Source organism: Anser brachyrhynchus (assembly GCF_964034855.1).
Source record: "Anser brachyrhynchus genome assembly, chromosome: 6".
Classification (NCBI taxonomy): Eukaryota; Metazoa; Chordata; class Aves; order Anseriformes; family Anatidae; genus Anser; species Anser brachyrhynchus.
Genome location: NC_137700.1, coordinates 20,263,843 through 20,286,669, shown reverse-complemented (window position 1 = coordinate 20,286,669; position 22,827 = coordinate 20,263,843). Strand labels below are relative to the sequence as shown.

Sequence of the window (22,827 nt, the reverse complement as noted above, 5' to 3'; positions counted from 1 at the left end):
AGCCCTGGTGGGATCTCTCTGTCTGGTAGCACCCAGCAGCTTCTCCTCCTGCCTGAGTGATTTCTCCCGGGTCTGGTTGGGGTTGGAAGCGATGTGAGCATCCCCTGTAAATACGATCATGCCTTGGGGTGGCTGGTTTGTTCTGGGAGCGCCGCTGGGTTTGCAATGTTTGGTTTCTCCCCCCCGTGTGCAGATGGTGGGAGCTTTATTTGGTGCTGATTGCTTGGATTTCCACCTCTCCTGGCAGCATTCCCAAGCTGTGGCCTTGGTCCAAACCTCTCCATCCTGCTCAAGGGCCACCACGCTACGTCTGCTTCCCATTCACCCAAGGGAAAAAAGGACACCTCTTGCTGCACCCAGGATGAGTTTGGGCCGTGCAGATCAAACCCTGTTGCCAAACTTTGCGGGGTGATGAGCAGAGCCCAGCAAGCGATACCATGCAAACAACTTGTTAAGTGAATCTTCTCCCTGTTCAGATGGCTTGCATAAAATGAGATGGAAGAGAGGAATAACTCTTTAACGTGCATACATCAGGCAGCATTTTCAACATTTGCCCAGAGGATGTTCATGCCTGGTAGTGCTATTTTCGTGGTGGCTCTTTGCAATGATTAATTTAAAGTGCCAGCATCAGAATCATGGGAACACACGAAAAACTCAGTTTTTCTTTTAAAATAGAAGTGAGTTTCCTTCCTGATGCTGCAGAAAAAAAGGAAAAAAAAAAAACCAAACTTGGTAAGGTCACCCTTAAAGGCATGTAAAACACCCCTCTGCTTCTCTTCTAATTTCATACTTTCCCTTTGGTTTCTTAATTTGGAGAGGAACCCTCTCGCTGGGAGCACACCATATGGTTGCGGCTCACCAGAACGGAGATGCCGATGTCATCCAACCTTTTGCAGCAGATGCCCCGATTTCCCACAGCCAGGGCGCTCGATGAGAGCTTTCTGTGACGAAGCTGAGCCCTCACTTTCTTTCCCCAAGCTCCTCAGAGGCCATCCTTCAGGATGCCTCGTGCCCCATCTTCCCCCTGAGCATCTTCACGTGGAGGCGTTGGACCAGACCCCTCTTGTGTTGGGTGCATCCCGTCCCTTAAAAATAACCTCAGCTCCTCTTCAGCTAGTGGATACGGTGGTCTCCACTCTGTTCATTTCTTTGCCACCTGTGGGGCATGCCTTGGGGCGTCTTTCCTTTCACCACTGCGGTATTTAGGATGTGCATCCATGGGTGGCACAGATCTCGTGCGGATAGCGAGCAGAGAGCTCACGGTTATTTACCGGGAAAGGATAAGCCCCGGCATTTATATAAAACATTAATAATTTCGCCCTTTCCCTCCGCGTTTACCAAATTGATTTTTGAACTGCTAGCAGTCGTATTGCAATAAATATAGTTGAAATCCATTGCACGTAATGGTTTATAAATTGTGAGTCATAATTCAGCGGGAGCCTTGGGTTTGGTTTGCTGGCTCCCGTCGGTGCATGCGCGGGTGCGTGTTTTCCTTTCTTCAGCCCCTAAGACTGCATAACTCTCCAGTGGAGTAATAAATTGGGAATAATAGAGGCTCGGCTAACTAAATTTCACTTGTCAGGTTGAAGATTTCATGTTGTGCATTAACTTCTTGCAAATAGCACGTGGCAAAAAATAAAAATAAGATAGAATAACCCCCTGTCTCTGCAGTACCAGGCTGTCTGGGTGGGAGGCGAGCCCCTATTTTTTGCTCCTAACAGCAGCATCTCTTTATCCCTCTGCCAAAATGGGCCTGTGGGGCACCAGGAATAAGCTGTCCCCACCCCGAAGTTTGGTATTGGAGAAGAAGAGGGGTTTGGGTAGAAGGAACATCCGAAAACCGTGCAGAAGATGCAGAAAGGCTTAGGTCAGGGTTGCAAATAAGTGCAAGGCACCTTCCCAGCAGCCCAGGATGCACATCCCTCCTCTATCCCTCCTTCCCCAAAAATGCAGCAGCAAAGCCACGGAAAAATCCCCCCTGGGTAAAGAGAGGGAGCTGGAGCTCGGAGCAGCGGCCGGGCAGGAAAATCCATATCTGCTGCAGATTTATTATCTGTCGCGTGAGATGTAGCACGGGTATTTTTAAAACGTGGGCCCATTAAGCTCTCCAAACGGCTGGCTCACCTGCTATTTTAACAACGTGCTGTGACACCAGCTCTTTTATGAGTATTCCTCCTGGACTTGTTAGCTGTATGCTGTCGCATCCCATTCCGTGGGAGGGAAATGCCAGCAGGGTGACCACGCCAAAAGGGCTCGCTGAGGCTTTTACGGGGGGTACCGAGCCCAGAAATGCAGAGGGAAGTGGAGGAAGAATGGATAAGTTTGGAGTGATGGGTTTAGATGTTTTTTTTTTTATCAGATGCTGGGGCATAGAGGTGCTGGATGGAGGGATGGTGGGGCACGAAGTGAGCAGGAGAAGCCTTCCCCGGGCACGGGCAGGGCTTTGGAGCACGTCAGCGCTGGCACCCGTGGCCAGAGGAGCTGAGCCAAGGAGGGGAATGACACATCCCAGCACAAACAGCCAGGGAATGAGTGTGTGGAGGCGAGGAACGGCAGTGCTTAACCCTTCGGAGATGGCACACGGGGGGGACTAGCTGTGCACAGGTTGGGGAAGGTAGGGAGGAGAGCCAGGTACCAAAAGGAGGTGCGTTGGAGCCCAAATGCAAAAATTTGGCCACCAGTGCTGGTGAGGGGGTCTGATTTCCTATGCTGTTGCTATACCATGTGCCCAGACCTCATCGGTGCTGTGCAAGCACCTTCTGGCTTTCACCTTTGTGAAGGAAAAAGGAAATTTTGGTCCAAATTCCTGGCAGAGCATTCTCCTTGCTCCCTTTTTTATGTTACAATCACGGTGGAGATTTGCTTGGAAAACTCGCAAAAGTAGCCCAGAAGAATAAACACAACTGCCTGGCAGAGATAATCAGTTGCTAAAACATGCCTACTGCTCTAATTATAAGGGAAATGAAATCGGGTTTAAGCTGGAATTAACCTGAGACCCCCCCTTATCCTGTCCATCTATTGATCGCTCCTGGCCCTTCTGGACAAATGGGATGGGAAGAGGAAAGGAGACTCGTCCTCACCCCAGGGCCCCAAAACCTCAGCAGCATGAGGTGCCCGTGCCAGCCTTCACCCAGCCTCCGCTTGCTTGTGTCTGACTGACTGAGGGTGGTTCGCCTGTCATCTCGTTCACCTGCCCAGCCTGGTCCTTCGGCTGATTTCTGCCTTTTCTTCCCCTCGTAACAGCATTGTGGCTCTGCTCTCTGTAATTCAACACCGAGAAACCTCACCTTGCCCCTGCTGCCCTTTTATGCTCGGTTAGAGGATGGATTGGGACCGTGATCTTTGCTCGGAAGCATTTTTGGAGGTGTTTATTTCAGTTCAAGCCCAAGAGATGGCACTGCCAACGTGGTGTGTCCCAAGGAAGCCTTGTTCGCCCGAGGTTGTCTGCCCTCTCCAACCTTTGCAGACACAGAAAATTTCACTGTGGGACAGCTGTGAGATGGGCAATCTTCATAATTCTCTGTTTTACTCATTTCTGGGTGATTAATCTGTCGCAATTAATTGGCAATCCTTGTTTTCTTTATGACCGTTGGCCGTGCTTATCGTTCGCCGCACGCCTTTGGGCCTGAGCTGGGTACCCGGAGCTGACACACAGATTATTTTATGGTGATTTATTCTGATTCCGAGCCCTGAGGAGGCAGAGGTTTGATCTTTACCTGTCTGGATCTTTATCTTTCCCCAGCCCTCGTGGGATTTTGGGGTGCCCACTTGGGTGCTGGGGATGCTCAGGGTTGCTGCTGCGCACATCGCACAAGGTCAGCCGGGCTGTGCAGGTGCTGCTGGGTTGCAGGGAGATAATAATTCATGTCTCCGTTGCTGGGTCACAGCTGAAAGTAATGAATGGCTTCCAAAACTTGTGCAAGTTTCCTTTTATTAATATATCTGGGGCTCCTCCTTTGCCCACGGGTGTCTGGGCACAATTAGGTCATACTTTTCCAACCTAGAAAACATGAGATTTTCTTTCTGCAACGAGATCTGAGATTCTCTGCTAATGGCAACGCTCCTGAAGAAGGGTCTGAGGGAGGAGGAGGAACAAAAAAGGCAGATGTGGCAAGCAGACCATGATAAAACTGATCTGGTGTGATTCCTGTGCACAGCTATTCTGCACTAAGAGCATCTCCTTCAGAGGGTAACTTTCTCTGCATGGGTCCGATCCTGAAGCCCACTGGGGACCTTGGAGCCCTCTCCATCACTGATCTCACCTTCCTCCTGCATCTGGAGGAGGCAAAACTGTCCCAAAACAGGGATGGAGGGGACATCAGGAGCACCACGGTGCTCCCACCCCACCGCTGGGCTGCATCCCAATCCTGCATGCACCCTGTAAACCCAGATTTTTTTTTTAAAAAGAAAGCGACCACGTGCACAGGAGGGGAAAATAATCAAGCCGAGGGGAAGGAGAAAAAAAAACAACTTGTCCTCGTCTAACATAAAAGCCCTCCTCCCCTCGAAAGAAATAAAAGCCAGAGCGAAATGAAGGTAAATGCCAGAGGTTTAAGTACCACGCTGCCGGGTGTGTTTTAAAGGTTACCTTTCAGGGGGTTGAAGAGAGACAGAGAGGGAAGGAGCTGGAGCACTTCCCGTGGCGAGGGCCACTCCAGCGCTTAATGGCTTTTTATATCCCCGTCTGCTTTCCGTGACATTATTAAAATTGTTTATTTTTAATTTTTTTTCCTCCCTGCATCTGGAGGAAGGGGTCGGGTTGGGGAGGGAGGACAAGCCGTTGCCGTGGCAATAGCCGGTGTAAATCTACATCGCGGATTGGGAGGCAAAAGGACGTTTTGGGGTGGTTTTTAAGGATGCTGTGGGTGGGGGCACAGGCAGGCAGGGGTGCGATGCCACCTGGGAGGAATGGCATTTCCCTCCCCCCGGGCACCCTGTCCAGGCTCTTGGGGATGTCAGATGTCCTCATGGGGACAAATTATGACGGGGGCTGGGGAGGCTGTTGGTGCAACAGCCCTGGTGGGGCAAGCGGAGGGGATGGAGGGCTCTCCCCGGGCTCTGGTACCCCAGCAGATGCTGGGGAGAGGGAACTTGTTCAAACTCTTCAGCTCTCATGCCCCAAACCCGTGTTTTGTTGGCAAACAGGTATTATGGCTATTATGTCTAATAAAATAAACCTAGTCTTTACTCCAAAGCTGCTCCAGGGGCTCTGGTAACTGCTGCTTTGCTAATTTTTTTTCCTCCTATTTGATCTGAAAGCCCAGAATAAAAATACAGCAGAGACACTTGGAGAAAAGGGACTGACAGGACAAACAGCCAGGGGAAATCCTGGAAAGACACCGAAGTCCCGCAGGAACGAGGCACCCGGATGGGCTGAGGACAGATCCTGGCACCCCTGCTTCGAACTGGGAAGGTATTTCTAGGGGTTTTCCTGAATATTCACGTGTGTGCAAGCAGGGTTCAGCATCCTTGCTTACGGACAGCACCGGTGCCTACTTCTGCTGTGCTTGTTTTTTTTTTTTTCCCCAGCTCACAGCCTCGGTGCCAAAGCAGAAAGGACAGGCTGAGTGAAGAGGGATGAGTGCTACCAGAAAGAGAAAACCCCCTCTGGTCAGCACAGGCCCCCTGGGGGCTCCACCAGCACATGCTGGTGTATGTGTTTAGGTTTGGGGTTAGCTTTCCCCCCCAGCCCCAGCAGGGGACCCAGCACCACGGTGCCCGGGGTGATGGCTTAATACAGGAGGCCCTTGCTTAGGGCCCCGTTGGGTGGGCTGATAACGCCGCCACAATGTGGGGAGGGAACTGAAAGCAAGGGAGAGGTGGAGGTTTAACTGGGTAACTCTCGCTGGAGCAGCTCCGGTGTAAGCAGGCAGAACCCCACCTGCATCTTTACACGGTTTTGCATGCTAACAAGGCCTGCGTCCCGTCAGGAGGCTGGCGGGGCGTGAGGGGTGATTAAACCCGGCAATAATAGCACGAAGCTGGCTACTGGGAGTAGAATGGAACAACCTAAAATGTCCGGCTTGTTTATTTTCCCCCCATTACTTATCCCAAACGACCCGAATGGATGGATTCCTCTCTGCCAAGGCCGGGCTGAGCTGAGCACAGGCGTTAAGCTGGGTGGGAAAGACCTGCCAGAGCACAGGTCAGGGACAAATGCTGAATATATTTATATATCACTGGCGATTTCTGGAGTTCTTCCCATCCTAGACAACCTGACCTTCAGTTTGCTGAACTCCATCCTGCATTTGAACGGCTGCTGGTGTAAAAGCAAGGCACTCGTCCCTGGAAGCACCAAGACATCCCCCGAGGAGGTTTAGCCCCAAGTGCTTTATTTATATCCCAACCCCGTGCTGTTCTCAGACTGGGAAGGGACTCGGAAAATCCCTTGGGTCTGTGATCCAGACATAATTTTTAGCGAGATTTCCCAAGGAAACGGAGCTGGTGCGGTCGTGGCTGTCGGTGTGCGAGCGCCTGGCTGCTTGCCAGCGCCCGTTTCAGCCCTTCTGACCCTGTGGCGTGGTTTGGGGCAGTTTGAAGAGGGTTTGAGGTCTCGGAACAGGACATATCCCACAAGATCTGTAAGCACAGCATTAGTTTAGCATCAGTAGGGAACGCCCTGGTCCCCCAAACCCATTCCTGGTGACTGGTAGCTCCCCTTGGCAGACACGGCCAGAAGGCTTTGTGCCACGTGTCCCTGCTCCTGGCCAGCCTTGTTTTAAGGTCAGGAGGCCAAAGTGAAGTGGCCAGCATGCTCCTACACTTGTCAGCTTTACCCAGCACGAGGCTTTGGTTGCAGATAGAGACATGGAGCCCTGTTTCAGCAGGAGAACAGCGGTCAGAGGCATGCCCTTGACTTCACTGCTGCCTGGGCTTATTGCATGCTGGAAAAAGCTGCCAGACGCTCACTTGTACAAAGCTGGGGGAAAACTGCACCACATTGCCATCCCACCCTGGGAGCACCCGCCACATCCGCAGGAGCCCCACGGCCACGCAGCGTCCCCAAGCTCCAGGTGGCTTCAGGCAGCAGCAAACAAAACCACACCAGGACGCCTGGTCCGAGACCCCAGCCCCACCGCCCCGCGCCCTTTCCGGGTCCGTGCTGGCTGCCCCGGTGCTGTTGGCAGGTATATTGCGGGAGGAAGCTCGCCTCGGCCTCCGAGGGCGCCGGGTGTCGCTCCCAGGGGACGCTCGCAGCGCCGGGCAGTGACACGCATTGTTAGCGAGGCCAGGCTGCATCAAGGAAAACAAGTGGAGTGACACTCGGCCATCGGTGATTCCTCCCCCTTGCTCGTAAGTCTGTCAGCCCTTTCAGCTGGATTGTCAAAATACGTTTGTCACAGAACAATTCCTACCATTTTTTTTCTTTTTTTTTCCCCTTTTCAGACTCTGGCTGAACTCATCCATTTGGAACAAAACCCAATATTCATTTCCTCTCTGGGCAGTTTATTTTATTATTGGCTCACCTGCTCCCAAGCTTGAAAAGCTATAAGACTAGCTGGGTCTTCAAAATTAAATTCTGTTGGGTTTTTGGTGTGTGTTTTTTTTTTCTTTTTTTTTTTTTTTTCCCTAGTCTCACATATTCCATGGCTGCAGGTTACTGGCAGGGATTTGGAGATGTACTTGGCAAAAGCGCTTTCTGTCTGGGATGGGGTTGAGCAAAACAGGAAGCCTGTTTCTCTCTGAACCAGCATCTTTCCAAGGGCTGGAGATGTTTTGGAGCAGGACGGGCCTTAGCTGTGCTTTGGGTGGTGGCGAGGTGGAGCTGGGGGCACCCAAACCGTCCCAGCACCCAGAGCAGGTGCATCCAGCACCTCTCACGCTCGGCGCACCCTCCCTGGATGCATAGGGCTGGTGGGAATGGAGCAAGGACAACTTGCTGGTGGAAAACCTCCTTCTGGTCAGTCCATAGGTGCCACCCCCAGTTCCCCTGCCTCCAACAGCACAGCTGGCTCACATTTAAGGACTCAGGAGCTCCCAATTAGCCACTTTGGGGTTAAATTCCCCACCTCTCCACGTGTAGGTGAGGCCATCTTCCTTCTGCAGCCAGACAAGTGAGGCCCAAAGGCAGGAAAAACCCCAAACTGCAGCTTTTGCTTTCAGGGACGCATTCCCTGCCTCCTTTGCCTGCAACCCCAGGTTTTGTGCGTGGCTTTTCCGTGGGAACCCTGCCGGAGATGCTCACTCCCTGCAGACGCTGGCGGCGGTGCGGGAGCCAGGAGCTGACCTCACCATTTCTCAGCAGGAAACCAGTCACCAGCAACTGCTGTTCCCACTGACCTCATGCTGTGGGAGACCTGTCCTGTCTCACCTGGAAATGCCAGCAGCCAGACAAAAGCTGCTTTTACCCGGAGAGCTATTTCCAGCCTGGATGCATGTCGTACCAGGAAGCTTATTCCTTGGCCCCGCGGTGCGGCCGTGTGGGCTCCCTGGGACAGGAGCACCCCGAGCATCCCCAGCACCACGGGATGCATCCAGACCAGGCTGCCTGCCACGTGCTGGAACAAGAAAAGCAATCATGGCTGAAAATGAGAGGAAGGGGAGGTGTGAAGGAAAGGCTGGTGGGTGTCAGACAGGCTCCCCCCTGCAGTGCCCCCTCTCCATCCCCACTCAGGGCAGTGGGAGAAGCAGACAGGGTGATTTTATTCATTTTGGGGCAGAAGGAGGCAATTTCCTCCCTGTGAGCACCTGGAGGGCGCAGCTGATGAACAGGGCTCTTCCACCCGTGCAAAGCTCAGGAGGGTTTTTTTATCTGGGGCTGCTCCATTAACGCAAACAGACAGCGACGCTGGCTGCTGACACCGGGGTTAATTAAATCCATCTCTCCATCAATTCTTATTCAACTATTATCGATGGTCATTAGATCAGCGACAAAGTGACAAGCAAACAGTAATAGACTCATCTTAACCCTTGCGGTGCTGGAGAAGGGCAGCGGGATGAGGGGTGGGGGGGCTGCTGGTAGTAGTTAATGGTTATGGGGCTGGTTCACCCCTCTCCGGTATGTGCTGCTGTTTTTTTGTGGGGTTCGGGCTTCTTTCTTTGTGCAGCTCTTTATGTTGGCTGTTAACACCTGCAGGAGCCACAATGTGCTTGAGAGCAGCTGAAGAGATGCTTGCAAGTTAGACGAACCACTCATTCCTTGCGAAAAAACATGCACGAAAGAAATGGACAGAAAAACTAAGGCAGGACATCCCAAGGCATGGTGCTGGAGAGGGACCTGCTGGGTGCTCAGGATCCGGCCTCGCTCAGCGTTTTGAACTGTGTGCGCCCCTCGCTTCTTGCAGAATAATTGCCATTTTCATTTGGGGAGGGAAATAATTACTTCCTTTGTGACACGAAGTCAATTTTGGTCCTGAACCGGAGGGACAGACTGACAGAGGGAATTTCAAAGCGAGTGAAAACAAGGCTGGCATTTGGAGGCTGCAATTAAGGACACCGGGGGGGTTCTCACCCTTCTTTTTTTGCACATCTGATCAGAGAACTTGTAAGATGGGCTGGCTGCTCTGCTTCAGGCCGGGGAGAGAGCAAAGGCCTGCCTTAACTTTTCTACTTTTTGCCCAAATATTCAAAGATGCACCTTTTTTCCCCCCTTTGCCATGGGAGCAGGGTCATTTAATGGGGTCCCTCGGAGAGCTCCACCACGGGAGCATGGCCACGACATAAAAAATGCTCCCGGGAGCAGGGATCCTGCAACAGGGACACGAAAGCCCAAATAAATCATCAGGTGGTTCCTTTTGTAGGGTTTCTCTGCTCCAGGGCAGCCCCGGCTAAGTGGCAGCGGGTCCCCGCCGAGGGCTGCACGCATCCCCGGAGCAAGGGGGAGGCCGAGATCCAGCCCGGCTAATTGATGCTGAATTATGTGTATAAAAAAATAAATAAAAGGAAAGCGAAGCGGGTGGTTCTATAAACATATCTATTTTTCACAATCCGCACCAAACTGATTGAAGCCAGTGTCAGGGGTGATATATGGTAGCAAATTGATGAAACATTGATGCCAGGGGATGAATATTTCAGGAGGAGCTGTATACATCGTACGGCGCTCTTCTTAAATCTTTAACCAGTGTTGGGTAACCTTGAGAGGGGTGTTTGTAAGTTTATTCGTGGCGAGGCGCCACAAGTAAAGAGCAAGGGCGAAGGGACCTGAATTTGGCTTTTGCTTTGCTTGGGGTGTTTGTTTGGTGCCAGGCATCTCCCCCATGCCCGAAGCAGGCACCAAGCGGGGGACCAGCACTTCTCGGTGACATTTAGGAGGTGCCCTGGGCTCTCTGCATTCGCCTCTCTGAAATGTGCTTGTTGAGTTTGGAAATGAGCAGCACTCAAGGTTTTTTTTTTTAGCAAAACCTCTAAGAAAAAGTGTTGTGTTTTTCTTCGTGGAAGCAGCATCACCAGGAGGATGCGGTTTGGAGGGGTTTATTTGTTTTATTTCCAGGGTGGGGAGAGAGAGGAAAGGTTTGCGGGGGTTTTTTTTTTGCTCATTTTGAGGAACTGTTTTGATTTTTCCTGAACAAAACCCGTGTTATTGTAGCACAGGGAGCGCCTTCCCGTGCGCAGGACCTCCTGCTGCTCCGGCTCCGTGCCTCCTGCTCAGGACAGCTCACACCACGCCCGGGGAAACCTCTCCTACCACTGACACCATCTCGTAGCACTTTCCAGCCTTTGGGTGCTTTTCTTCCTCCCCTTCCACGCTGAAAGCTGCAAGTCGAGCCCCCGAGGCACTCACGTAGCGCCAAGAAATCCCTGCTGTATGTCTTTTGGTAAGATGCATTTGCTGTTTTGCAGTGCTCAAACACCATCTGCTGTTTTGTGCAGTGGCACTTTCACACTGGGGGGGCATTTTTAAGTGTAAATCGCTCCTTAAAGAACAAATTTACAGTACTGGGGGCGGCTGGGGAAATCCCATGGCGGATGCTGAAAGGACCACGGCCAGGACCTGCGGTGCCCATCCTCATCCTGTGGGCACTGAATTTCTCATCCTCCCACCCAGCAGAGCATCTCCTACCCCTGCTCTCTGGCAGCCCCAGGGACGACAGGCAACTGAGGTCCTTCCACAGTGCTTAACTCAAAGCCCTGTTTAATGGGGCTGAAAAAACCCCAAGCCCTGATGGATCACAGGCAGCATCATGCCGCCGAGGCCACTTGTGCCGGTGACAACGCGGCGGTGTCGCTGCTGTGACGTGTAATTTGTGGAGGAGCGTGGCTGAGCAAAGCGGTAGCAAACACCTGCTGAAGAAAGTTTGGCCATGATCTGTAGTACTTAAACAAATATGATTAAAATAATTGGTGGCTGCTCTCCTTTTTCTAGTTTGGGAGTGTCACTGGGACGTAATGGCTGCAGCAGCACGGCCCTGTGCTGGCACAGCATTCATTTGGTGCCTCATTTCCAGATATTGCCTCGTTTGGTCTAGAAATTTTCATTTTCATGGAGCCAGGGATGCCACTGTCACAATCACATGAAGGTTGGGGAGTGTGTCCTGCAAGCAGCGTGTGGGTGCCCTGTTCCCAGGGTCCCCCCTGTCACCCCGGGAGCCACCGGGGTGTCTGCGCTCAGACACACTCCTTGCACGGAGCATCTCCAGCCATCAGCAAAGGGAAGCAAATGATGGTGTATTTATTTATTTATTTTGATGTTTCTTGGCTTTTTTTCCCTCCCTTTTTTCTTTTTTCTCCTTTTTTTTTTTTTTTTGCTGTTCTAGCTTCTTGCTGGCAACAGCAGACGCTGTATTTTGACGAGTTAATAAACATCTCCCCCGGGAGTTAGGGAGCTCCGGCGTGCTCTGCCTCACCACGCCGTACGTCTGCCGAGCAGAGTTTATAGAGCACGAGAGGCTTTTCTCCCCCCTAATCTGAAAACTCAGCCTCTCACCTCTCAGCCTTCCCCACCTGCTGGAGGTCTGCCTGGCCTCCACGGCACTGACAACGTCCCTGTGTTATCACAACCTGCTTATCAGCCTTCCAGACCGAAAAACGAGACTTCTTCATAATTTCAGAGAGCGGCAGTGATGCAGCCCGTGGGACAGATGGACACAGCTCCAAAACCTGCCATTTTGGGGGTGCTCCTCACTGTTGTGTCAGCCCAGAGCCGGCCACTGCCTTTTGGGAAGAAATGCCATTTGGGACGTGAAGATGGCGAGCGGTCCGGGGAGCCAAATTGCAGGTTTGAACTTGTAGAACATTACTGCTCGTGAATTATGGATAGTGATTGCACCTCCTGGATGATAAATTATTGAGCTGACATGCTGCATGGAGACCACATGCTGGTGCCCTGCGGATGAGGGGGGATGTTTGGCCCCCCCTGCTCCTCCTGAAGCTGCGGGAGCCCACCCAGTGCCACCGAGTTCCCCACGAGGACAGCCACGGGTGACAATCCCAGCTGATGGGGGAAATTTTGGCTCAGCCCTCGGTGCAGACCCGTTGCACGTGGAGCTCCTGGCTCGCTGGGGCTGCTTGCACCTCTGCAATGCATGGGGCCAGGTGTCTCCCTGTCCGCTCTGGTGCCCCTCATGCCCCTTACTGCCCATCCTGGGCATGTCCGAGGTCCAACAACCTCCTTCTTGCCCTCAAGAGCATTTGGGAATGGCTTATTCCCATCCCTGGAGGTGCTCAAGGCCAGGCTGGATGGGGTTTTGGACAATCTTACCTAGTGGGAGGTGTCCCTGCCCATGGCAGGGGGTTGGAATTAGGGGACCTTTAGGGTCCCTTCCAACCCAAACCTCTCTGTGGTTATTTCGGTGATGAGGCATGGTATCTATTTATCTCACAGCCATCCAGAATCCCTGGCTGGGGATGGCAGGTTGGCCGAGCCCTTGTCTGACGTCTGCCCCAGGCCTAGGGCTCCCTGGGGTGACCCCTCCATCATGTTTAATGCCCCGTGACAGCCCCGTGCCCCTCCAGGGTGCCTAAATGCTTTCTGGGGCCCGTTCAGGCTGTAGGTCTCCATAGCACCCCGTGGCAACGAGGTCCCTAATTCAATCACGGGCAGTGTGGAAGAGGAGCTGCCTTTTGTTTGTCCTTAAATCTGCGGCCCGATAACAAGATTTGGGCACTCCTCGTTCCTGCAATGGGAGAAATGGGGAATTATCACCGCCTCTGCACCTGCTCCACGGCGCTGGCGCTGTTACGCGGGCCCACTGCTCTTCTCTTTCGCCTCTCCCTTCTTCTGACCTCCTGGTATCGCCCCCCCAGCCCAGCCACGGTGCCACCGGGGAGTCTCCGAGGGACACCAAGCAGGGGTGGCACTGGGTTTGCATGGCCCTGGGGAGCTGCTCCCAGCTCCGTGTCCCCACGGGACAGGGGGATGTTTCCGATGCTCCTGCAGGGTTTGCACGGGGTCACAAGGAGGCTCTGAAGCTGGTACAAAGCGAAGTGGGTCCCTAATCGAATCACACGCCGGCTCTGCATCGCTTGTAAGGCTCTGCAAAGCAGAAAGGGCTCGGGAGCCGCTGAACCACAACCACCTCCTCCCTCCCGGCACCTCCACGGGGATGCTGCTGCTTCTCTTCATGATTCTACGTGTCACATCTTGCTCCTGCGGTGGCCCTTCTCCATCCCTAGCTGCTGTGAGGGTGCTGCATCTTCCCTGCCAGCCCCGTTTGGGATGGGTTTGCCCATCTGCAGCTGGGTTTGGTGGAGAGAGGCAGGCTCCTTGCCTTCACCTCCCTGGTCCTGGGGTAGCCTGGGGACCGCAGCTTGAGCCAAGGGGTCCCACCCAGGGACCCCTGGCTCCCACCCAGGCACCCACTACCCCTGGGGAAGCCCATTTTCCCTGAGCAGGGACTGGGGGGGGCTCGGGGAGCAGTGTCAGCCCTGCTGGGGTGAGGGATGGTGCCCTGCAAATCGGGGAGCTGGTGGCTGGTGGTCCTCAGGAGCAGTGCTGGGGTGCACGTAGGACCTGCGTCCCCCCCAGCACAAGCTCATGTCCCCCCGCAAGATGTGGGGGCGCCAAGACAAGCATTGGAGAGTTCCCCTCGTGGCCACCCGATTCCCCTCGTGGCCACCAGGCCCTCAGGGTTTGCTGTGTGCCTGAGACCCGAGCACCTCACCACACCCCAGGACCTGCTGGGAGCGCTGGGGCTCGGGCTGAGCCATGCACCCCAGGGATTTCGAGGCAAAGCAGGGGCAGCATGAAAACACCTGGGAGGGAAAACAGCCCTCGTGCCTTAATGATAGTTTGCCTTGTTGTATTTTTTTCTACGGTTGCGAAAGAGCGGTCGGCTACCCATTAATTTGCATTGCTTTAATTCATATTTTGAATACCAGACGATGACTTAAACGCCACCAAGTTTAACCCCGTGTTCTCCCAGCTTTCTAAAACAAGCTCCGGGCAAAAAACCCGCTCCGCTTCCAAGGGGCTCCTCGTACCAAGCTTTTCTCCTGAGCCCCTCAGCACCAGCGTTATCGGTGTTGTCTGAGACCAGGATAAATGCCTGCACGGTCGCAGAGGATGCTTTGCACCGAGGGTGCTGGGGCTGTGGAGTGGCCGTGCGTGGTGCTGGCCGTCTGTCCGTGCTGGGGAGGCGTCCGTGCGTCCCGGCCCCCAACACGCGAGCCAGATTCGAGGCTTTTATGGTGATAGCAGCTGGCAAGGAGATTTTGATTTCACTCCTGAGCCTTTTCCAGCACGTCGCCCTGCTCTGAATATAGGGGATGGAGGGCTGCGGGGCAGGGGATGCACCGCCGGGTGCCACCCTCTGGGTGCCACCCCCCTAGGGTGCCAGCCTCCATCCTGGAGGGAGCCGGTGCCAAACCCCAGCCCTGGCCGCTGTAATTCCTCCCTGCCAGGGTCCCTTCTCCCCCAGTCCCTAAACCTTGCGGCTGCCGGCAATGAAACCCGCTTAGCAGCTCCCGGGCTGCCGGAGCTCCCTCTCCCCGAGCTGCGCGGTTCCTGCTGCCCCCCTGCGCCTCGCACCCTCCTTGCAGTGCCCCCAGCAGCCCCCCCCCCACCTCGTTCCGCCTCAGGGAAGGGCTCACATCCCCCAAATCCTCGCCCGGAGAAGTTTGCAAACCCATAAACTCGGGTTTGGACGGGGGGGGGGTGGGTTCCCAGGTACCGAGGAGGGGTTCGCAGGGCACCTCCCCTGTGCGGGGTTTTTTATTTTTATTTTTTTTGGAGCGGTCAGGGTGCTGGAGGTGACCACTTTGCGGGTCCCTTCCACCTGAACTATTTTACCCTGCCTCCTGTGCTTCCCTCCTGGCTCTCAGAGCTGGGGGGGAGCAAAAAAAAATAAAATAAAATTAGGGGCACCCCCTTTCCGTGAAGCAAAATCTCTGCCCAAAACCCCCGAAACTTGGAGTGGATTTCAGCACCCTTGGAGAGGGGGGGGGGGGGGCTGAGGCTGGGGGCAGCTCATCGCAGGCTGCTGGGGGGGGGCAAGGAGGGGTCGTGGGGGGGTGGGGGCGGGGAAAAGCCCCTCCCCTGCCCCTCCCCCTCCCGCCCCCTCCCGCCCCCTGCCCGCCCCTCCCGGCTCCGGGCAGCCCGGCAGAGCGGCGAGGCGGGCGCGCAGGGCGGCTGTGCGCTGTGCGCTGCGCTCCGCCATGCAGCCCCCGGGACCCCCCCGCCGCATCTTCATCCTCCTCCTCCTCCTCTTCCTCCTGCACCGCCGCTGGGCGCTGGCCGCCGCAGGTAAGTTGTGGGTTTTTTTTGGCTATTTTTTTTTTGGGTGGGGGGAAGTTTTTTTGGGGGGGGGCATCCCCTTGGCTGAGCGCGGAGGGCTGCGCCTCCCCCCGTTTTTTTGGGATGTAAAGGATGAGAAATGGGGGTCATCGAGCATCCCCTCTCCGGACTCCCCCTCTGCACCCCCAGGGCTGGGGGAGCTTGGGGAGGGCTCGGGGCTGCTCCTCTGCCGCTCCCCCCTCGCCGCTCGGTTCGGCTGCTTTTGGTTTTACTGCGCCGTTTTATTTCTTTTTTTTTCTTCTTTTTTTTTTTTTCCCTTGCCGTCTGGGAAGAGCAAAACAAACCCATCCCTGTTTATAACACCGTGGGCTGTAATTTCCCAGCGGGTCAAATAAGTAATTACTCAGGCTGGATATTTTTTTTATCTGTGTTCTTCTAAAAACCCAGCTCTGGATGGCCGGGCAGCTCAGCGATTTTTTTTTTTTTTTTTTCTTATTTTTTAATTTTTCCGCTATGGCTTTTCAAAGTTTCCTGTGCGGCGCCGAATCTTGTGATTGAGATGCTCTTAAAATCCTGCCCTTCCGTCGTAATCCCTGCCACGGACAATAAAATAAACAGAGGCACGGCCCTCCCACTGCCCGCTCTCGTTGGGGCTCCCATCGTCATCCAGTTCAGCCTCTTGCTATAAAAATATGTAAAAATTATTTCCTTCCTCCCCCCTCCCCACAAATGACACCTCCGGACTCCGCTCCGTCCTGCGGCAGCGGGTGTCTCCTCCGTGGCCACATGCAGAAAGTCATCCTCTGATGCTCGGACGTGGAGCCCTGAAAAGTTGGCAGCTGGGGAGGCCGTAGCCATACATATGGGACCTGCCTGCCCTGGGCACGGCTGTAATCCCGGGGGAAACTTACGGGGAGAGCATCCCGCCGGCTCCCCGCAGCTCCTGGCTGCTCGCTGAAAGCGTCCCCTGCCAAGCTGCTTTTCTAGGAAAATAAGCCGAGCCTTCCCTTCTGAAGCGTAATTAAGGCGACGAGGAATTTTGGGGAGGGAGTTTAATCAGATTATTATTTATTATTTTTTTTGTCCGCCCCCGCCGTGCAAAGATCCTACCCGGTTCTGCCAGTGGCATCTCTGGTGGCCTGGGTGTCGCGGTGCAGGGAAATCCTCTCGCTTGCAGACAGGCCGAGGGTTTGGGGGGTTTGGTGGCTGCTGGGGACACGGGGGGGACATCAGCACCCCATGCCTGGCTGCGTCCTGTGCGTTGCTCTCGGCTTTTGCATGCCCGTGAAATGAGAGGGAGGGAACGAAGAAGCAAAAACGAGTCGAGCCTGACCAGGGGGATGTGGGGAGCTTTCCGGCGTGCCTGTATGAAATCACAGAAAGTTGGTTTTCCTTCTTCTTCAGCTGCTCTGTGCCTGATGCAGAGCCTAGATTAAAACACCCAGGATAATGGGTGTGCTGTGGGGTCGAATAGGGATGTCTCTATGGTGGGCGGATTGTCCTCCTGCCCCTCTTCTGTACCAAATACCCGTGGAGATTGGGATCTGAATGGGATCTCCGTGGGGTTCCCAACACCTGGGGAGAAGGGGAGCAGGGGATCGGTGACAGTACTGGTTCCTGTGACCCCTGCATCGTCCCCATGGGTGGCAGGAGAGCTGCATGGGGACCTATTGCTTGCCATCCTGATGTCCCAGGAGGTGGAGGACAGCCGCACGTGGCTCTCCGTGCTTGGCAGGAAGAAATAACACCCGCGTCCTTGAGCTCCTGCAGCGCGAGGTCCTGCGGGTCCTCCTGGTGCCGCGCCAGCCGGCTCCCCTCCCTGTGCCGCTGAGACAGGAGTTAACTAAACCCGTGTTTTGGCTTCCAGCTTCGCGCCTCCTCCTGCTCCTGGCGAGCCTGGGGCTGGCAGGATCAGGCAGCCAGCCCCGCAGGTTAACGGGAAGCTTTGCCCTGCAAAGCAGCCCAGGCCCGGCAGGAAGCGTGGGGCGGCGAGGTGTGGGTGGAACGGGCTCGATGGAGTCTGGAGGAGTTCATTACAGCACACGTCGGGGCCATAAAGCCCCAGGTTCCTTCTGGGCCTTATTCACTTGTATCCCCCCAGCTTTAGCAATGCTAATGCGAGGGAAAGCGTTCCCCCAGCTCCCACCTGCGTCTCACCTTCCTCGCCCTTTCGGACAGAGGTGGCTGCCCCTGCTGGTGCCACCGGCCGCCTCGTGGCCTTTCGAGGCCCGTCGCCTCTGCTTTTTGGTGTGCCTCGCCGTGACGAGCTGTAATTTGCTGTAATCACTCGTATTGTGCAAGCCAGCCCTGCTTGTGAGTCAGCGCTCAGGGGGGACTGGGCCCTTGCACTAGGGGTGCTGGGGGTCTGGGGCTGGTGGCGTGAAAATCCTGTCCCTCCTGGTATGAAGGGACCTCAAGAGATGCAGAGTGGGATGCTTCACCCCAATCCCAGAGCTCTTTCCCCTTGTGGCACTGCAGGAGGGGTGAATTGATCACTTTGGGGTGATGCGGCTCCTTGGATCCAGCTGGAAAAAACAAATCCTGACCTACTGAGGGCTTGCATTAATGCACAGCTTTGGAGAAGAAAACCCCAAAAACCCCCATCTGGCTGTCCCCAGGCTCGGCTGGCACTTGACATTTTACAACCGAGGCTGTTTCGGAGCAGGGCTTGGCTTCTACTCGTGCACTGGAGCCCCAGCCTGGAGGGCGATGCTGTCCCCGAGGGTTTTGTCCGAATTTCGGTCCTGTGCGGGGAGCTGGGGCCGTGGTGGAGGCGAGCGAAGCATCCCAGCCGCGCCAGGATTATTTTTGAAGCCTCCTGGTTTTTCGGAGCCCTGACTCACGGCGCAGGAATGCGCTGGGCTGGCAGCCCCGGACCTGCTCCTTGGGAGCGCGGCGGGGAAGCGCGAGCAGCCCTCTCCTCCTCCGAAACCGCCGGGCTGGGAGCAGCCGCGGCTTTGCTGAGCTTGGGCTTTTCGGGGGATTTTTGTCTCTGCTGTTTGTTTTGAGCTTATAAAGGAAAAGAAAAAAATAAAATTTGGGGAGTTGGGAGCGGGGGTTTGGTGAGGCACCGTCGGGGTGCCCTTGGAGGGGAGGGAGGGGCAGCGTGAACCCCGACATTGAACAAAAATCGGGCTGGGAAAGGCAGCATGAAGCACTGCTTGGGAAGCAGGGATTATTTAGCACGGGGCTTGCTCCGGCGTGTCCTGCACGCTGGCTTTCATCTCCTGCGAGTCCCTTCCCGCTCCGAGGGACCCCCCCTGCTCCAGGCTGGGTCTTCTCCGAGACCCTCTGGGTTTTGGGCTGCTGTTGCCTTGCTGCGGGGAGGAGGAATTACCAGCTCCCCAAACCCACTGGGGAGGCTTGGAGGTGGACGATGGAGGGCTGCGCATCAGGGCTGCCTCCTCCAGCAGCCCCAAACGGAGCCCAGAATCTCAGGACCGGGCTTGCTCCTGACACGAGATTTGTGTGGATTGAAATATCGATGGGGAGGCGGAGCGGGGCTCGCCCCAGATGGATGGGGCTGGGATAATCCCCCTGGGATTTGAGAAGTAAATGTTTGGAGCCGGTTTGCTTCCTTGTAGCTTTGAGAGGTGCTTTAGTTTCTGGTATGGAGCAAGAAAAAGGGATTGCCCCCATTTTCTGCCCCAGCATGGCTGGGAAGAAGGGGCTTGGTTGCCTGCCCTGCCTCCAAGCATGGGCTGTCCCCAGGTGTTACCAAATGCTCACCCATCTGGACTCGAAGCCGGGTCCTGGCATCTCTCGTGCTTGCTGGTGGTCCTGCTGGTGTGGCTCTGTGCGGGTCCCTCGGGTCACCTTGCCTCCTCTTCTTACGAAGCCTGAAGCCGAGCAATTGTTTTCCTTTGAAAGAGCGTGGAAAATCTTGTTTTGAGGTGTTAAACGTGTCTGGGGTCTGGTGCGAGCAGCTGCAGTTCGGAGGAGAGGTGAGGACCTCTGGGTGTGGATGAGCTTCGTGGTCCTTTGGGAATGATGCTGTGGGCAGCATCCTTGAGCTTCATGTTTTGTGTTTTTTTTTTTTATGGTTTTATGTTGTTTGAAAGAGTAAAAATCCCCTTTTGTAAAGCTGGAGAAATGTGCTTGGCGTTGATGTTACTGAACACAGGTGGAGGACCACTTTTGGATGCTTTTGCTTGCCAGAGGGATGGATCCAGCACACCTCGAAGAAGCTGCACCTGAGTAGGATTTGGTTTGCTAAAATGAGGACAAGAGGGGTTTCTGAGCGGGCAGGGATGGCTCATGTAAGTCACGGCACTGCTTCCCGTCGAGCATCCCTCCCCATTGAAGTTTTATGGGGACTGACACGGTGACTTGTTAAACGGTGCGAGGGAGATGAGTGAGCTCTTCTCCACCCTGCCTTGATCTGCTGTCGCCTGGTGAGGCGTCTGCAGAGCATTTCTCCTCCCTGGGAGCTGCCAGCCTGGAAATTATCCCCGATGACCCCCTCGTTGCTGCCTGGCAGCCTGCAAGTGCTTATCCTGCAACCCGGGTGGGAGGAGGAGGAGATGTTGTAGGACAAGAACCGGGCTTCCCGGCCGGGCGGCTCGCGGGGGTGGATGTGGGCGGCGATGAAAGGGGTTGCGATGCCTCGGATGGCGTGGGAGCTTTCCTTGGGCGGGAGCTTAGGGAGCCCAGGGGCTCCTCGGGATGGATTTAAAACAGGAGGAGGGACACGCCTGGGGTGCATTGGGGTGATGCTGTCTGCTCGTGGCCTCAACGCTGAGGTTTGGGGTTGGGTCATCACTGGAGCCGTGGGCGCATCCAGCCCGCAGCAGATGAAGCCCTCTGAGTGCCTCTTCCCCATCCCTAGCACCACATGCATTATGCCAAAGAGTGACTTCTGCAGGCATGTTCAAAGGGTGTAAGGCCTTCCTCTCCCTTCCCCATCGGTTAGGGGCAGGATGTATTTCTGTGGTCACTCGGGAGCAAAATGGATCCCACCCAACGCTGTGCTGAAGCCACAAACCCCCATGGAGACCTCATCGTCACCCTTCTGCATGCTGCCACCCAGTTCTTGTGCTGGAATAGTATTTGGAAGGTTTTTCCTTTTGGAACAAAGCAAGGAAAGTTTGAAAACCCTTCATTTTGCTACGTGCCACCAGAAAACGTGGTGGTGCAGAGGGATTGCTGAGCACCAAAGGCTGTGAGGCTCTCCCTTTTTCTCCACGTGTGCCTGTGCTGGGTGAATTACTGCTGGTGAATGGACAGTCTGTGCTCTGTTAGGGTGAAGCAAGAAAGGTTTTTTGTGTAGGTTTTGAATGTTAAAAGTACCGTGTTGTGATAGCCTCGGGATGCCAGCTTTGGGTTGAAGGCGTTTTAGCCATGCGTTTAATCCCTTTCCTGGGTGTTGGGTGCTCCAGCTACCGTGTTGTAACCTGTAGAGAGCGACTTCAAAAATAACCGGGGCAGCGGCCACAACGGGTATGTATAAAACAAGGTACGGAGGCACATATTTCAGGCCCTAAAATTTATACAACAACATAAAAACCTTGGCTCTGCCCAAAGCTGGAAAAGCGAGCTCCAAAAGCTGGAAATAGGGCTGGGTCGGTTTGCTCTGAGCAGTGACTAACAGGAGCCGAAGTTTTTAAAACAAACACTGGGATAAACTGGTTATGCAAAGCGGGGCGAAATGGGCAGGTTCCTTTGGAGTTTGCAGCAAAAACACCGAGGCTGGGGCGTGCTGGGGCCGGTCCTGCCGGGGCTGGAAAATCCCACGCGCCGGCTCTGCAGCCGGGGTCCCGGCCGATCCGCACGGATGCGGGGCGCCGAGCGGTCGGGGACACAGCGTGCCGAGCTGTGAGCCCGGCTCTGTAATACCCTCTAAGTGAAATCCATCAGTGCTTGGCTCTGAGAAAGTGTCAGGCTTTCTGATTCTGGGCTGCAGGGGAAAAAAAAAATATATATATATATAGAAATCTGGAGGATCGAGGGGCTTTCTGTTGTTGTGATGAGCGCGTCAGCAATGCTTGGCATGCTTCGCAGAGGCCGTGGGGCTCGTGGAGAGCAGAGCTCCTGGTTTCTATCACAGCTGGTGCTGCTCTGGCCAGGGGCACCCATCCTGTAGCCCCCCGGGGTTCAGTCTGCTCTGTGTAGCAGATGTGGGTGTGAGGGGCCTGGCGGGTTTGAGGGGATGCTCTGAGAGTGCTGCTCCTTAAGGCTCCCTCTCGCTGGGTTGTTTAACCTAAAAATATGGTACAAATGGAAAGAATGATGCTCGTGGGAAAGGAGAAGAGGCTGAGTTGATGCTTGCCCCCAGCTGTGGCTGGTGCCTCCCCTTGGAGCAGCCTTTAGGCACGCAGCGATGCGCCCATCCAACGGGATCACTGCTCTTCCTGGCTTTCCCCTGCTGGTACGAGGGGACAGGGCTTGAGGTCTGCATCTGGGTGTTTTTTTGGTGGCCTGGAGCCTCTCCTTGCCCCGCACACCCTCTCTGCCTTCCCCCTTCTCACCCCAAAGTACACATCCACGCCCGTCCACCTTTTTGGGCGCACGGCGCATCCCTCACGGCTGCACGAGGCGGGCACAGCGCGGGGCTCTCGCTGCAGCCTCTCCATCTTCAGAGAGGTATGCCTGCGATTTCCTCCCCGCGAGAGGAAGGGCTCGTTGCTTCCAGAGGGGGAAGGCTGCGGAAAGTAGAGGGGAGAGAATGCAAACCACATGTTTTCTGCCAGGCTCGAGTTGCAGGGCTGCAAACGGCGGGGGAACAAAAGGAGCCGGAGCCGCACAGCTCGGCGGCCTTTCGCGGCCCGGTGGGATGCGGCGCGGCCGGGAAGGAGGATTGAAAGGGTCAGAAGCTGCTCGGGGAGGAGCTGGGTCCCTGCCGGGGCTCTGCGGTGCCATTGCTGGCCCCTGTGTTCAGGGCTGGTCCCAAAGCCTGAAGATCCCATAAATGAGCAGTGCTGATGTTGGGAAGAAGATTCTCTGAGTTGTTCTGGGCTCGTGGCTCCTGTGCATTAATGAGAAGGCAAGAGAGGAAGTTTTAGGGTCCAACTGCCCTCTTCCCATCTCTGGGATATCTTGCCACCTTCTGGGGGCACAGCTGAGAGCAGATGTGAAATCCCATGGGGAAAAAACTTGCTCGACCTCCTTCCAGGTCCATCCTCTCCATATCTGCCCTGCCAAAGGAGCAGTGTGGGTTTGATAATTTTCTTTAGGCTTTGAAACAATTTCCCCATCCTCTTCTCTCCTCCACCAAGGAA

The 22,827-nt window shown here is 55.0% G+C and overlaps 1 protein-coding gene across 5 annotated transcripts in view; it reads left to right on the top strand.

Annotated features, from left to right (window-relative positions):
- The window catches only part of UNC5B (unc-5 netrin receptor B), a 62,029-nt gene that overhangs the window by 10,359 nt on the left and 28,843 nt on the right, over positions 1-22,827 (top strand). For 2 of the 5 annotated variants that reach the window (XM_080597350.1, XM_080597349.1), the window contains exon 1: positions 15,455-15,619. In XM_080597350.1, the coding sequence (XP_080453476.1) occupies positions 15,532-15,619 (88 nt within the window). In that variant the 5' untranslated portion in view covers positions 15,455-15,531. Of the gene's footprint in view, positions 1-5,259; positions 5,414-10,525; positions 10,755-11,987; positions 12,155-15,454; positions 15,620-22,827 lie in introns of those variants that run through there. The other 3 variants (XM_080597353.1, XM_080597352.1, XM_080597351.1) reach the window with 2 other exon arrangements.